Raw genomic sequence first — 13595 nt, forward strand, 5'->3', positions numbered from 1 at the left:
CCTTATAGACCGCATAAAACTAAAATTCTCCTTCCTTCCAAGCTACTCTGTCCTGCGGTCAAAAACTGTGAGCTTCCCAATCACCAACGCACACACCTGTGGCTCAGGGGATCTAATTATACACAGCCCCACCCAGTGGACAAAAACGTTACTACCCGAAAATGGCTCCTACAAATTCCTTTTACATTCTCCAAGGTAACATTTTAAACATTTTTTCATAACTTCATCTATAGGACGTTTCTGTACATAAATGTAAGCATTGTGGCAGTAGTAATGCAATATTTAGAAAATGTACTCTTGATACTCAAGTACTTTTAAAAACAAGTACTTCAGTACTTTTACTTAACATCTGACTGTAGTGTAGCCTAATACTTTTACTTGAGTAAAATTTAGCAAGGGGAATCTGTACTTTTACTCAAGTAATAAAACTCTGTACTCTGTCCGCCTCTGACCCTTTGTTATGTGACAAAACATCTTTTCTCAAATGTGTGTGTCGTTTTGGAGAAAAATGCTAGTCATTTGTGCAGAAAATGTTGGAGTGGCTTAGGATTAATTACTTTACTGTAATCAAACAAGAGTTGTTATCTTTTAAAGATTTCAATAAACGGTGAACCCTACTAACCACAAAATCATTCTCTGCCTAACATTCATCAAGCCAGGCTGCAGTGCTTTGTTTCAATATTTCTTGCAAATTAATTTGATTGTGTTGAAAGTGTGTCCTCACAAGAGCAATTAACATAATAACAAGTCACAGTCAGTCATTTATCACAGTCAGATTACAATTAATTGACTGGACATCCATTGTTACCAATCTTTTCAAGTCATCATGCTCAAAATGACAAGTCACAAAAGGACTTCTGTATTGATTTTTGAGCATTTGAGGATCAAGATCCACTTCCATTCTCATTCTAGCTTTAGGATTCTCATCAAACTTTAAGCACAGAATGCATGAGTAAGACAATTGATCTAGCAATGTAATAACTTGGCTCAAAACATGTCTCAGATGGCATTGTATAAGAAAAAAAGCCGATGAATAAGAACAAACAAAAACTGCAGGGAAATCAATTAACAAGTGGATTGAGAGCACAATCACAAGAGGAGTAATAACTACATTAAAAAAATAAGCAAGAAAAAGAAGTGAATGCAATTTAGAAATAAATCCAAAGAGGTACAGAAAGCACAATATATTTTTATTGAAATTTAGTTTGTTTTTACGCAGTTTTTTTTGTATAGTTATCTTATTGGAGTTTTATAGCTGTGCCAACATTTTCCCCCCTCATGATCTCTTTAACATTAAATTGATTCTTTTCTTTCTTTGTAACAAAAATTAAGCACATGAGTACATGTATATAAAAAGGCAACAGAAAAAAAAAAAAAAAAACTACAGTCCAACAACAAGATTCCTGTGCCCATCAATATTAATTACAGGTAATACTTTTAAGGACCTGCCTTGACTGTGCGTTTTCTTTTTTTTCTAACATCAGAAAACAAGAGTTATAAATTCTTGACTAAATGTACAATTGTTAATATCCATGGGCACAAGGAGCACCTTGAACGGAAGGCAAAGGTGACTGCATATAGTGCTGCAGGACTGGCCAGTTGTTCCTCTAGATCTTCTTGCTTGGATTCTAACTAATAAACTCTTTTCCATTTGCTCTGAGGAGATTTTAAAAACTTTGAATGTTTTTTCCGCAGGAACCAAAGCAACACCAATCTCTGATGGGAATCAGGAATGTAGACAGCCATCCTCAAAACTAGAACAGAAAAAAATATATATAGAGTCAAATTAAAAAGGACTTCCTATTCTTCTAAATATGTCTGTTAAAAGATATTCATGCAGCATCTCAAACATACGTTCTTGAGGAATTCCTCTGCGACAATTCGGGCCCGAGCGTTGACCGACAGCTTCATCTCGCTGATCTCCTTGTCGATCTCCTCCATGAAATGGATGACAAAGTCCACCAGCTTGTGTTTATACATCTGTTCTGTGTGGAAGTTGGTGATGAGGAAGCTGATGTCATAGCCCTGAAATGCACAAAAGAGGAAATGAGAAAACATGGTAATATCAGTTTGCGTGCGTCATTAACATTATTTAGCGTTTCAAAAATGATTCTATGATTTACAAACATAACCTTATGTAGGCATGTGCCAGTATCAAATTTATTTAATTGATGGAGCTTTTATCACTGTATTATCACAATATATTAATTGCACAAGAGAAACAGATGGATTGGGGGTATCTAAAAAAAAAAAAACAATAACTTGGATCACCATGTGTAATTGTGCTTCTCAAAAGATTTGGTAACTAAACAGAATATTACTAAGTTTAGTGAAATGTTTACATGGTACAATGTGGCTACTGTATAATTGTCATGGATTTCAATTCAGTTCTTGGATTTTATTTCAATCTTGATTCAATATCCACTCATTTGGATGAATATTAGGTATATTATGTTAATTTTTCTCAAGAAATAAATATATCTCACATAGGCTAATGCTGTAAACATACAGAGAGAAATTAAATATAATGTGGTTTTCATTATAATAACAATTATGTAATGACACAAGTAAAAATATAATAAATATTTAAAATAGAGCACATATTTAGCAAAATACTCCTCTATATAACTATTTTTTTATAGTTAACTAATGTGTTGGTCATGAAATGGCCTACCTGAGGTAAATGTAACGTTCAGTGACAATTGTTCTCCTGCAGTTTTATTGACCTCTTTCAGTGGTTTAAAAACACTGATTGATCGATATTATAATATAATGATCAGTGACATATGAGGCATACCTTTCGGTAAGTAGTACTGCATCTTTAAATAAAGTAACAGATGATCACATTTACATGAGCCAAAATCAGGGTTCCTGCACACTTTTTCAAATTTAAGGCTTTGTAAGACCTGAAGAAATCAAAATTAATACCATACATTAGGGGTGTGTGCAATATTGACAAAAATATATCTTAATATTTTCAACGTTTTGGTGATAATAATTAGATGATATTTTCCTGATTGTGTTTTTACTGTCAAAGATATTCATATCTTTTTCAATTCTATGCAGTGGTCAGTTCACAGCAGTGACAGAAATGATTAATTAATGTACAATATTTGCCACCTTAAATTGATTTCCAGGGGCATTATCACCAATTTTTCTAAACTTTGAGTATTTAGAGGGTCAAGTTTTATGTCAAATACTAACATTCAAATTAAATTATTAAGTAATTATACTTATTCATACAATAATAGTTAATTACACAATAATTATACAAGCAGTCAAATTTAATCATTCAGTCAAATCATCTTTTCAGTGCAAAGTTGACACAGAAGCAGCATCAGAAGTGCCATTAATATTTACTCTCCATTTACGATTGCATAAACAAAGCAAACTCTTACTGATGTGATATTCTAATATAAGAACATAATATGATATAAATTTAAGACAAAAACTAATTTGGGGACATACCTATAAACCATAGACATAATAAATAGCCTACAACTGCACACATCACGCAGTGAAAGCACGAGAGACAAATGCGATGTCAGCTCACAGTGCCTCGTACATCGTTAAAACAATTATATTTTCATAATAGACAATACACATTTGCACACCCCTACGCACATAAAGAATTAACTTACGACTGAACTGACATTTGCCAACTTTCTTCTTCTCTCACGTGCAGGACCCAGACGTTATTCTGCCATGAATGTGATGCGAATTGTCACGTGAACAAGCAGATAGAATAATAAAAAATAATACGGACGTAAATTAGATAGTCATATCTCAAGGTTTTCCAAATTAAAACAAAAAAAAACCTAAAAATTTAAGACATTTCATAAGTAAAAATAAGACTTTATAAGACTTTTTATGGTCTTATATTTAAAAAATCTAATAAGGCTTTTTAAGGATCCGCGGGAACCCTGAAAATTATCAAATTGTCTGAAGTTTGTAATAAAATGGACAGAACCTGAGAGCTGATATTTTTTCATATCAAAAGTAACCTGCTCTGTCTAGTCTGTCAGTGTCAGTGTTCTCTTTGCTCCGCAATTTTTCTCTGCGTTAGAAAATGGATGTGTGGTGCGAGAGCATGTGAAAAGTGTCAATTGTCTCAAGCTGAATGCATGAGAGTTGGCAGCACTGCCTTTAGAAGGGTCGACAGCCCTCCTCCTCCCGCCATGCTTCTACTGCATGCGAGGATAACATTAGACTAGAGTGTGCCACATGCACACAGTGCTTATACATGTGGGGATTGTTTACATCAGTGCGCACGTGTTATGCGCAGCATATACGCAGTGTTTTTTTGTAAACGGTTGATGGAAAATAAGCTAATGTGCGTTCTAAAAATCTAAATTCGGATCTATTATTTTTCACGGTATGTTGAAGTGGCCGCGATAACAATATGCATATTCATTAGCGCGCTTTATCGCATTACCGAATACCAGCACATGTCTAGAATGATGTGAAGCTACATTATTCAGCATTTGTTCCAAAATCCTACACGACTCCATTAAAAAGACTTGCATGTTATGCGTGTTTGGTTGTTTCCTTGTTTGTTATTCACAACACATCTTACCTCAACAGGTTTCCTCCGCAGGATGAAGAAGTTCTCTGCTCGCATCATCATGAACCTCATAAATTTATGGCAGAGGATCTTCTCAATCTCATCGGCCTAAGAAGACCATGAATATCTTTAGATGATGATGGCATGAAAAATACTTACATCACCACATCTATCTTCAGCAATTCATCTTCATACCTGTTTGACAGCAATGCTGACTCTCACGGAGTTGATAGACCCCTCGATCAGGACCTTCTCCTTGTCATTGCGGCTTATGACCACCGGCTGCAACAGAAGCTCTTTGCTGCTCCTGTATTGAAAGACATACATTACACACGTTTATCAGTTAAAAAACACATCATATATGGAGGGAGGACATGGGGTTCATGAGTGATTTCCTCACCTAACCTCCACCTCAGGCTTGTTGTGTCGCTCCACCACCTGAGAGGAGAAGTTCTCCAGACACAGGGCTGCTTGAAGAGTGGCGCGCACTGCATTCAGGTAGGGTCGCAATGTTGCCGTCTACATATAAAAAATGGAATATTTAATTAAAGTCTGGATGAAAAGGACGTTGCGAGTCTTATCTTCTCTACTTTCTTCTATATCTGAGTGAAGCAGCTCTGCAAACGAGAACAAAAATATAGGGCAGGACTTGATTTTGTCCATTAAAACAAATTGGATGGTTGTGGGTTGCTATCAGCTTGCTATTGCTTAGATATCATGTAATTGAAAATTCTGACAGGTTGTTCCGCCCTCGCGCAAGTAAACACGTCACCAGAAAAGAGAAGTAAAGTCGTTGCAAGTGGGAGGACAAGTTATTTTGCTTACAGATTATGAGGGCACATAATAAACATTCAATAAATAAATAATAATGATATACATTGGTATGCAAGGATAAATCATTTAACAAATACTGAAATATTTCCCGAAAAACAAGAACTGTCAATTTCGATCTCAAGTTGCTACACTAAACCGCACCGACTTTAAAGGCGTCTAATTATAATTATTAACACAGAAATATGATTGTCTGAGGGTGGACGAGCTGGGTTGGTCTCGGTCATTCCATTGAGCTCGAGTCAATCATTTAACGTTAGATGCTAAAGTGTCATTCGTCTAAAATCACTAAACAAGAATGTTTGGTCTGAAAAAAATAAAACACGTACATTTATTAAATATTTTATCAATACAGTGAAATGTGAGCAAAACATGCATTTAATGTTTTGATTCTGCCAAAAAGAGGCTTTGCCTGCAAAATCATTGACGTTAGCCAGCTAGCATCAACCAAGACAGACTAACATCACTCGATCAAATGAACAAAAAAACAATGCTGTGATCGCTAGCAATTATTTTACGGATTTGCTGTTTATTAGGTCAGTTGACTGCTATTGCTATATTAAAAACAATCTAAGCAACTTTCTAGAAATGTATATCTCTTACCATTTTATATGAGGTCTGTGGAGGAAGACGGAAGTCCGCACGCCACGCCTAGAGATGAGAAATCACGCCTCCATTGCGTTCTCACATTTTCGTAATATACCTATTAGAAGTGCACTCAGTTCAATTATCATACGCTCATGATTTGAATCTATACGAGTGAAGGTAGACGATCAAATAGATTTTCATATAAATACAAGTTCTTATGTTTTCTATTTTAAGAAACGGTGAAATTGATCAAAAATTATTAAAAAAAAAAAAACGCCAAAAGCCGATGCAAATTTCACAGCTATTCTTATACTTACGGTCGAGCCCAGTAGCAATCTTACCTTGATTCGCTTTTTCTTCCTTATATGGCAAATAACACGAGAAGTCAAAATCATTACAGCCAAAGAGGCGTTTGTCTAAAAATATTACTGTGCTGAAATAAACATTTTTGATGGGTTGATACAGCACGTAAGTCTCTAAAAATAAATAATGTTTATTTATACTGCTTGGACGCGCTTCACTCAGGAATGTACCATTCCATATGCTGCGCTGTAATGTTGTAGACGTTAACTGTCAAGTTTGAGTATTTATCTGATCTTGAATGATGATTTTACAGATGGTACACAAAACTGATCTAGACGTGTTAATTAAACACACCTTGACCACATTAAAGTACATTAGCATTAAATAAAATGTAATCGGCGACTGTTCTCCCCCGTGCTGAGATAATGGTTTAGTCAGTAATGGATGCCCCTTTATCGGAGGTAAACAATTACATGTTATGAATAAAGTGCTTTGTACGAATTCAGGTTATTCTCTTGTTTTAACTTATTTTACATATTTGTAAAATTTTCGTCATAAGCTTTTCATTGCATGCAATGTAAATATTTTTTCTGATAAATGTTACAACTGGTTATCTGTGGTTTGAACAGCATGCAGCTGAATTAGCATGTAGCCGTTAGCTTACAGTGGCTGCTCATGATCTCACACTGCTCTCATATATGGTGATCAATATTACATAATAGTTTGAGAGAGAATATAGGGGTGCAATACATGTAACATTGGCATTGTCACAATCAGAGATAAAACCTAATGAGAAGCATGTACAGCAGTCCATCTCTAGCATTATCTCTCTGTAACGTTAGATGTTTACTAGTAACCATTCCTTTACAACATAAAAAAATAAAATAAAAATAAATAACATAATTTACAGTCCTGTGTTCCTCATTAATAGTAAGAAATTAATCAAACCCTGTTGGATACCTTGCACAACCCTGACTTTTATATATATATATATATATATATATATATATATATTTTTTTTTTTTTTTTTTTTTCAGATATAGTTTCCTGTTAATGAGAAGATGAGTGAACTGAAGGACTGTCCCCCTCTGAAGTACTATGACTTCAAACCTGTGGACCATGTGAAAGTGTGTCCACGCTACACCGCAGTACTCAGCCGCTCAGAAGATGACGGCATTGGAATTGAAGAGCTTGACACGCTTCAGCTTGAGCTGGAAACACTCCTATCCTCTGCGAGCCGACGTCTCAGAGCGCTGGAAGAACAGAGACAGGTGACCAGTAATGTTTTTCTATTTGTTATTTTCCCACCTACTGCCCATGTCTAAAGTTATTTATGTTTTTTTCTCTGAAACAGATTCTTACAGACTGGCAGGACAAAAAAGGGGACAAAAGATTTCTGAAATTAGGGAAGGATCCAGATCTCGCAGCCTCTTCTCGCCACTCCAAGCCCAAAAAACAGAAGCTTGATGGAAAAGGAAGTCATGGTCCCGGACCTGGGCCTGGTAGACCGAAATCTAAGAACATACAGACCAAGGTCCAGGACTTTGAATTTGAAGTGGACCCTCAAGATATACCCCGCAATCCTAAAAACGATGCTCCCAACAGGTTTGTTGATAGATTTAGGATACAAATCAGATTTTTGCCGACATAAACGTTAGGTATTAAATAAAATATCAATTGTTTCTCATTTCGTGCTTTATTGATTTCAAAGGAGAAATATTAAGTTATCAGTATCCAGTTAAATATTGTTTATTTAATTATTTAAATAATTTTGCTAATATATAATCATAATAATAGTAAATTATAATAAAATAATAATAAAACTAATAATAATACTAATAAAATACTAAAATAATAGTAAAGACATTTATGATGTTTCAAAGATTTCATTCCCAAATCATTGCTGTTCATTTGAACTTTCTATTAGGGATGCATCAATATGAAAACTCATTCTCAATATTTGAAAGCTTATAACTGATATATTCACCAATCAATACAGTTAAACCAAAATTAATTCAGTCACCCTTAACATTTCTCACATTATCATAGTTTATTCACTATAGTTTAGAAAAGGGTAATAAAATATGACAACTCAAAGTTCTCAGATCAGTTGATATTTAACTGGTTTTGGCCATCCTTCTGTTAGACTGTCTCACTAATTAATTAGGTTGAATAGCTGTCCACTGTTAAATTTAAGTACACAATTAGATAATACAAATTTAGGTTGACCAATTACCAAGCAAGGCTTGATTTTGTTCAGTCTGAGTTGTAAAAAGGTCGCATTAGCAATTAAAGAAAAAAAAAACACTTAAGAAAAACTTGTTCAGGTCAAAGCGTCTGAATAATTTTTGGTCCCAATTTTTTATACATTTTATTTTATGAAGAATTTTTGGGTATAATATGTAACAGTTTACTTTATTTTGCTATCCTCACTTACATAAATGCACTAATTTGTCCTGCACCAACTAGTAAAAAAAAAAAATGTAAAAAAATATATCTTGTGTCTGAATAATTTTTATTTTGACTGTATACTTCCAATTTTTTTATAATTAGTGAAAGCCTGATAACAAAAACAAAAGTCTCACCATTAAAAGTCATGTCCCAAGCACACAGTTCTATTGTTCTCATGATAATTGTATGTAGCCAATATGACAGACTTGTGCTGCACACTTTACTGTATTTTCCTTTTTGAAGTGATTACAATCATATTGCAAGCAATTCAAAACCATCATGGTGAACAGTACGCAACTGAAGTGTCTCAGCTGAAGGAAATAATCTACTATTTTTTGTCTTTAATATATCCGTCATATTTTCTTATGGGGCCAATAACAATAACATCAAAAATGAACAAATATCGACCGATACTGATATGGTGGCCAATATATTGTGCATCCCTACTTACTATTTATTAAAGAACCCTGAAAAAAAATCATGGTTTCCACAAAAATTGTTATATATATATATATATATATATATATATATATATATATATATATATATATATATATATATAAGAAATATTAAAGGCATAAACATTATTCATAAGAAGCACAACTGTTATCAACATTGATAATAATAAGAAGTGTTTTTTGAGCATTAAATCAGCATATTAGATTTCTGAAGGATCACGTGACACTGTAGATTTAAGTAATGATGCTGAAAGGTTTGCTTTTCCATCACAGGAATGAATTAAATTTTAAAATATATTAAAATGAAGAATTTCAATTTTATTTTAAATTGTGTAATAACATTTCATAACATTACTGTTGTATTGTATTTTTTTCTCAAATACATTTAGCCTTGTTGAGCATAAGAGACTCATTTTTAAAAGAACCGTACCAAACCAATTGTTTTTTATGTGTTTAAAACAGATTCTGGGCCTCAGTGGAGCCTTACTGTGCAGACATCACAAATGAAGAGATCCGAGTTCTGGATGAGCTGCTCAAACCCCCTGAAGATGAAGCTGAGTATTACAAGGTAAAGTTCGTTTAGAATCCAGTTCCTGATCTGCATTATTGCAGCTTTCTCGTTCCATTCCTTCCCTTCAGCTTCTTCTGTATTCAGAGAAATGCCTGTTTAATTGGAAGTTGTGTTGATTTTTCACTTCTGAACCCTGACTGGGGGGTTTTCGTTGCAGATCCCAGCTCTTGGAAAGCACTATTCCCAACGCTGGGCTCAAGAGGACCTGTTAGAAGAGCAAAGAGAGGGAGCCAGAGCCAATGACAAGAAAAAAAGCATTATGGGTCCTCTTTCAGAACTCGATGCTAAAGGTAACCGTGTCATTAAAGATGTATCTTGATTCTGGATGCAGCATTGATTTTCTGATCTGTTTCTTTAATCCTCTGTTCTGGATTGTGTAGATGTAGACGCCCTACTGAAGAAATCAGAGACACAGCATGAACCACCAGACGACGGCTGTCCCTTTGGCCCTCTCACTCAGCGGCTTTTACAAGCTCTTGTTGAGGTCAGTGACTCATCATTTGCCATTTAGTCAGCTTTGTTACAGCTCGGTTTATTTCAGTCATATCCTTTTTTCCTGCATGTAGGAAAACATCATATCTCCTATGGAGGATTCCCCTATTCCAGACATTCCAGGGAAGGATGATGGGGCCGGTACGTCACCTCGTAGCCAGGGTAAAGCCTTCAGGTAAAACCAAAAATAACATTAAAAGATTTAAACAAATGTTATTACTGTCTCTTTTTATGCAATTTAATGTCTTGAAATGTCCTGAAACTTTTGAAGTTAAGTCGAGTATATTTATATAGCGCTTTTCACAACATAGATTGCATCAAAGCAGCTTCACAGTATCAATCAAAACATAACATGGTTCGTTTCTTTGTGGAAAAACATCCACGTTTGGTAGAGCTGATTAATGGTATTAATGATTGGTTAATTAATTTCAATATCCCCAACTGAGCAAGCCAAAGGCAACAGTGGCAAGGAACCGAAAAACTCCATCAAGTGACACAATGGTGTCCTAAAACTCCATCAAGTGACCTAATGGTGTCCTAAAACTCCATTAAGTGACCTAATGGTGTCCTAAAACTCCATCAAGTGACCTAATGGTGTCCTAAAACTCCATCAAGTGACCTAATGGTGTCCTAAAACTCCATCAGGTGACTCAGTGGTGTCCTAAAACTCCATTAGGTGACTCAATGGTGTCCTAAAACTCCATCAGGTGACCCAATGGTGTTCTAAAACTCCATCAAGTGACCCAATGGTGTCCTAAAACTCCATCAGGTGACTCAGTGGTGTCCTAAAACTCCATTAGGTAACTCAATGGTGTCCTAAAACTCCATCAGGTAATTCAATGGTGTCCTAAAACTCCATCAAGTCACCTAATGGTGTCCAAAAACTCCATAAGGTGACCCAATGGTCTCCTAAAAGTCTATCAAGTGACCTAATGGTGTCCAAAAACTCCATCAGGTGACCAAATGGTGTCCAAAAACTCCATCAGGTGACCCAATGGTATCCTAAAACTCCATCAGGTGACCCAATGGTGTCCAAAAACTCCATCAGGTGACGCAATGGAGTCCAAAAACTTCATCAGGTGACCCAATGGTGTCCAAAAACTCCCATCAAGTGACCCAATGGAGAAAAAAAAAAAAAAAAAAACTTAGGAGAACCCAGGCTCAGTCAGGGGCCAGTTCTCCTCTGGCGATTAGGAACTAGAGGCTGGATTTAAAGTAACTGTAAGGTAAAATATATATGAATGTCTCTAAACAGACTTTAAACGCGAACCTGTGATAAACGCTGATGGCGTTCACATGCGTATTAAGAAATGATTCTATAGTTATGTGGACCTGTTGAACAGTTGTTTTAACGCCTCTTGACTCTCGTTCTGACACTCTAAACAATTTTTTTGTCCTTTGTCGAATGGTATTTGAATACAAGAACACGTCTTATGCAAACAGAAACGTTTCCAAACGGGTGAACCAGTATAGTTATATAGGGCCAGTTGAGATCAATTAGTTAGTTGTTCAGCCAACCAGTCATATTTGTTCATTGACTTTGACATTGAAACTGGACATTTGTTAACAGGAAAAAAAAAATGGATTTGGGAATCTATCGGATGGTGAAAAGTGGACATGAACGGGATAACAAGATATTTAGCTATCATTGGTCAAGATTATTCAATTGACTCTATGGTCTGGGTGACATCATCCAAAATTGAAAGTTGATTCAGAGGCAGAGAAAGCGATTACATTTTCGATTTTTTTTTTTCTCTTTGTAATAATAACATGCACAATAAGTAAGTTCACCGAATATTTTCTCATTCTGTTTTCCCCAGTGTGCCTCACACACGCTCTCTGGAGGCTCGTATAAGAGAGGAGCTGGTGTCTCAGGGGCTCCTGGACTCTGATGAGAGGCAAGGTGTCGGAGGAGAATCTGAAGACGAGGTGCTGGCTGAGCTGCAGAAAAGACAGGCTGAACTCAAAGCTCTGACTGCCCACAACCGCTCACGCAAGCAGGAGCTGCTCAAGTGAGTCTCACCCAAAGAGCTTCAGATCCAGATCAAGATTGCCGTCAGCACAAGATGAAATCTGGCTTATGAAAATAAGCCTGTAATCTTTCAAAGAGTTAGAGGGAGCAGTCTGATGTGACAAGTTTAGATTTTCTTTTCCAGAGTTTAAAATTTAGTCCGATGAAAACTGTATTGAAGCAGTCAGCTGGGTATTTTTTAGATGTCAATGAGAATTTTAACTAGAAATATCTTGTGGTGTTGTTTTTTCCTAACCAACCCCATATGCATGGTGAAATACAAGGCTTAATGTGATTTTCAAAAAAAAGTCACATGTCTCTTTTCATCCTGTTCATGCAGGTTGGCACGGGAAGAGATGCGAAAACAGGAGCTTCGACAGCGGGTTCGTGTGGCTGATAACGAGGTCATGGAGGCCTTCCGTCGCATCATGGCAGCCAGGCAAAAGAAACGCACTCCAACAAAAAAAGAGAAAGATCAGGCGTGGAAAGCTTTAAAAGAGAGAGAAAGTATTCTCAAACTCTTGGATGGATAAATATGACCGGCAGCTAAAATGTGATGTGTTTTCATTCATTTTTGTTGGCTATGGACACTTCGTTCAGACAACTTGAAGACATGAACGTTTAATATATTTGTTCATATGTTATGAATACTCTCTATCCAAAATAAGACCTTACATGGCTAGTTGTGATAAATACAGGTGTTTGATGCTGAGTCCCAGTGACTTGCTAGAAGTATGGCACCTCGAGTTTACCATTTATTTTTTTGTCTTTATGTACAGTTCCAAATGCAACTGATTACCAGAATGGTTTGATATTGTGATAGCGACAGGTCTCCCAAAAATCCCATTCTAAAAGTCGTCATTTACTCACCCTCATGTCATTCTAAACCTGTATAACTTTCTTTCTTCTTTGGAACATAAAGAAAGATATTTTGAAGAATGTTTTGGTGTCAATTGACTTTCATTGTATGGACACAAACACTGAGAAAATTCACAAAATATATTATGTTTTGTTCCACAGAAATGAGTGGAAGAGGGTGAGTAAAAGATGACTGAAATGTCATTTTAAAAGTTGTCATAGTGTTGATTGTATTTTGTCACTACATTGGATAGAGAAAGAACTCGTTGTTTTTGATTTTTTATATGAGTAAAAGGAAATAAAGCTTGTATAAAGGTATTGTAATTGGAAATATAAACGTTTGTAAATTCATGATTATGTTGTCATTTATTTCAGTTCATGTTGAATTTAGTCGTATGTATCTGACATTTTATAAACTACTTCTAAACATTGCTGTTGCATGTATGTGGGGGTCTGAAAATAAAAAAA

The 13595-nt window shown here is 35.6% G+C and overlaps 2 protein-coding genes across 3 annotated transcripts; one reads left to right on the plus strand and one right to left on the minus strand.

Annotated features, from left to right (window-relative positions):
- Positions 1–1614: 1614 nt before the first annotated feature.
- On the minus strand, positions 1615–6098 carry arpc4l (actin related protein 2/3 complex, subunit 4, like). The gene is made up of 6 exons (XM_039673883.2): positions 5999–6098; positions 4965–5083; positions 4760–4871; positions 4577–4672; positions 1855–2025; positions 1615–1754 (listed from the first exon to the last, which is right to left on the minus strand). The coding sequence occupies exons 1-6, from the start codon at positions 5999–6001 to the stop codon at positions 1749–1751; spliced, it is 507 nt and encodes a 168-aa protein (XP_039529817.1). The 5' UTR covers positions 6002–6098; the 3' UTR covers positions 1615–1748.
- Positions 6099–6331: 233 nt separating this feature from the next.
- Positions 6332–13478, plus strand: tada3l (transcriptional adaptor 3 (NGG1 homolog, yeast)-like). Of its 2 annotated transcripts, none has more exons than XM_039673878.2 (9): positions 6332–6451; positions 7324–7557; positions 7641–7891; positions 9658–9763; positions 9924–10056; positions 10147–10250; positions 10333–10433; positions 12079–12270; positions 12610–13478. In XM_039673878.2, exons 2-9 carry the CDS (start codon positions 7348–7350, stop codon positions 12800–12802), a joined length of 1290 nt encoding a protein of 429 aa, XP_039529812.1. In that variant the 5' UTR covers positions 6332–6451; positions 7324–7347; the 3' UTR covers positions 12803–13478. The 2 variants fall into 2 exon arrangements, with proteins under 2 accessions (XP_039529812.1, XP_039529811.1); XM_039673877.2 differs by lacking the exon at positions 6332–6451 and adding an exon at positions 6621–6747.
- Positions 13479–13595: the final 117 nt, after the last annotated feature.

This window comes from Pimephales promelas, chromosome 21, assembly GCF_988280905.1.
Source record: "Pimephales promelas chromosome 21, fPimPro1.hap1.1, whole genome shotgun sequence".
Taxonomy (NCBI): Eukaryota; Metazoa; Chordata; class Actinopteri; order Cypriniformes; family Leuciscidae; genus Pimephales; species Pimephales promelas.

What these genes read in the sequence shown, in the direction of transcription:
- arpc4l (XM_039673883.2), bottom strand. An exon ending in AAGCCTGAGGTGGAGGTTAG is followed by an intron (nt 4,872 to 4,964) that starts GTGAGGAAATCA and finishes CTTTCAATACAG; the next exon opens with GAGCAGCAAAGAGCTTCTGT. An exon ending in TGCGGAGGAAACCTGTTGAG is followed by an intron (nt 2,026 to 4,576) that starts GTAAGATGTGTT and finishes TGTGCATTTCAG; the next exon opens with GGCTATGACATCAGCTTCCT.
- tada3l (XM_039673878.2), top strand. Translation starts at nt 7,348, where the DNA reads ATGAGTGAACTGAAGGACTGTCCCCCTCTGAAGTACTATGACTTCAAA. An exon ending in AAAAACGATGCTCCCAACAG is followed by an intron (nt 7,892 to 9,657) that starts GTTTGTTGATAG and finishes TGTTTAAAACAG; the next exon opens with ATTCTGGGCCTCAGTGGAGC. An exon ending in ATGAAGCTGAGTATTACAAG is followed by an intron (nt 9,764 to 9,923) that starts GTAAAGTTCGTT and finishes TTTTCGTTGCAG; the next exon opens with ATCCCAGCTCTTGGAAAGCA.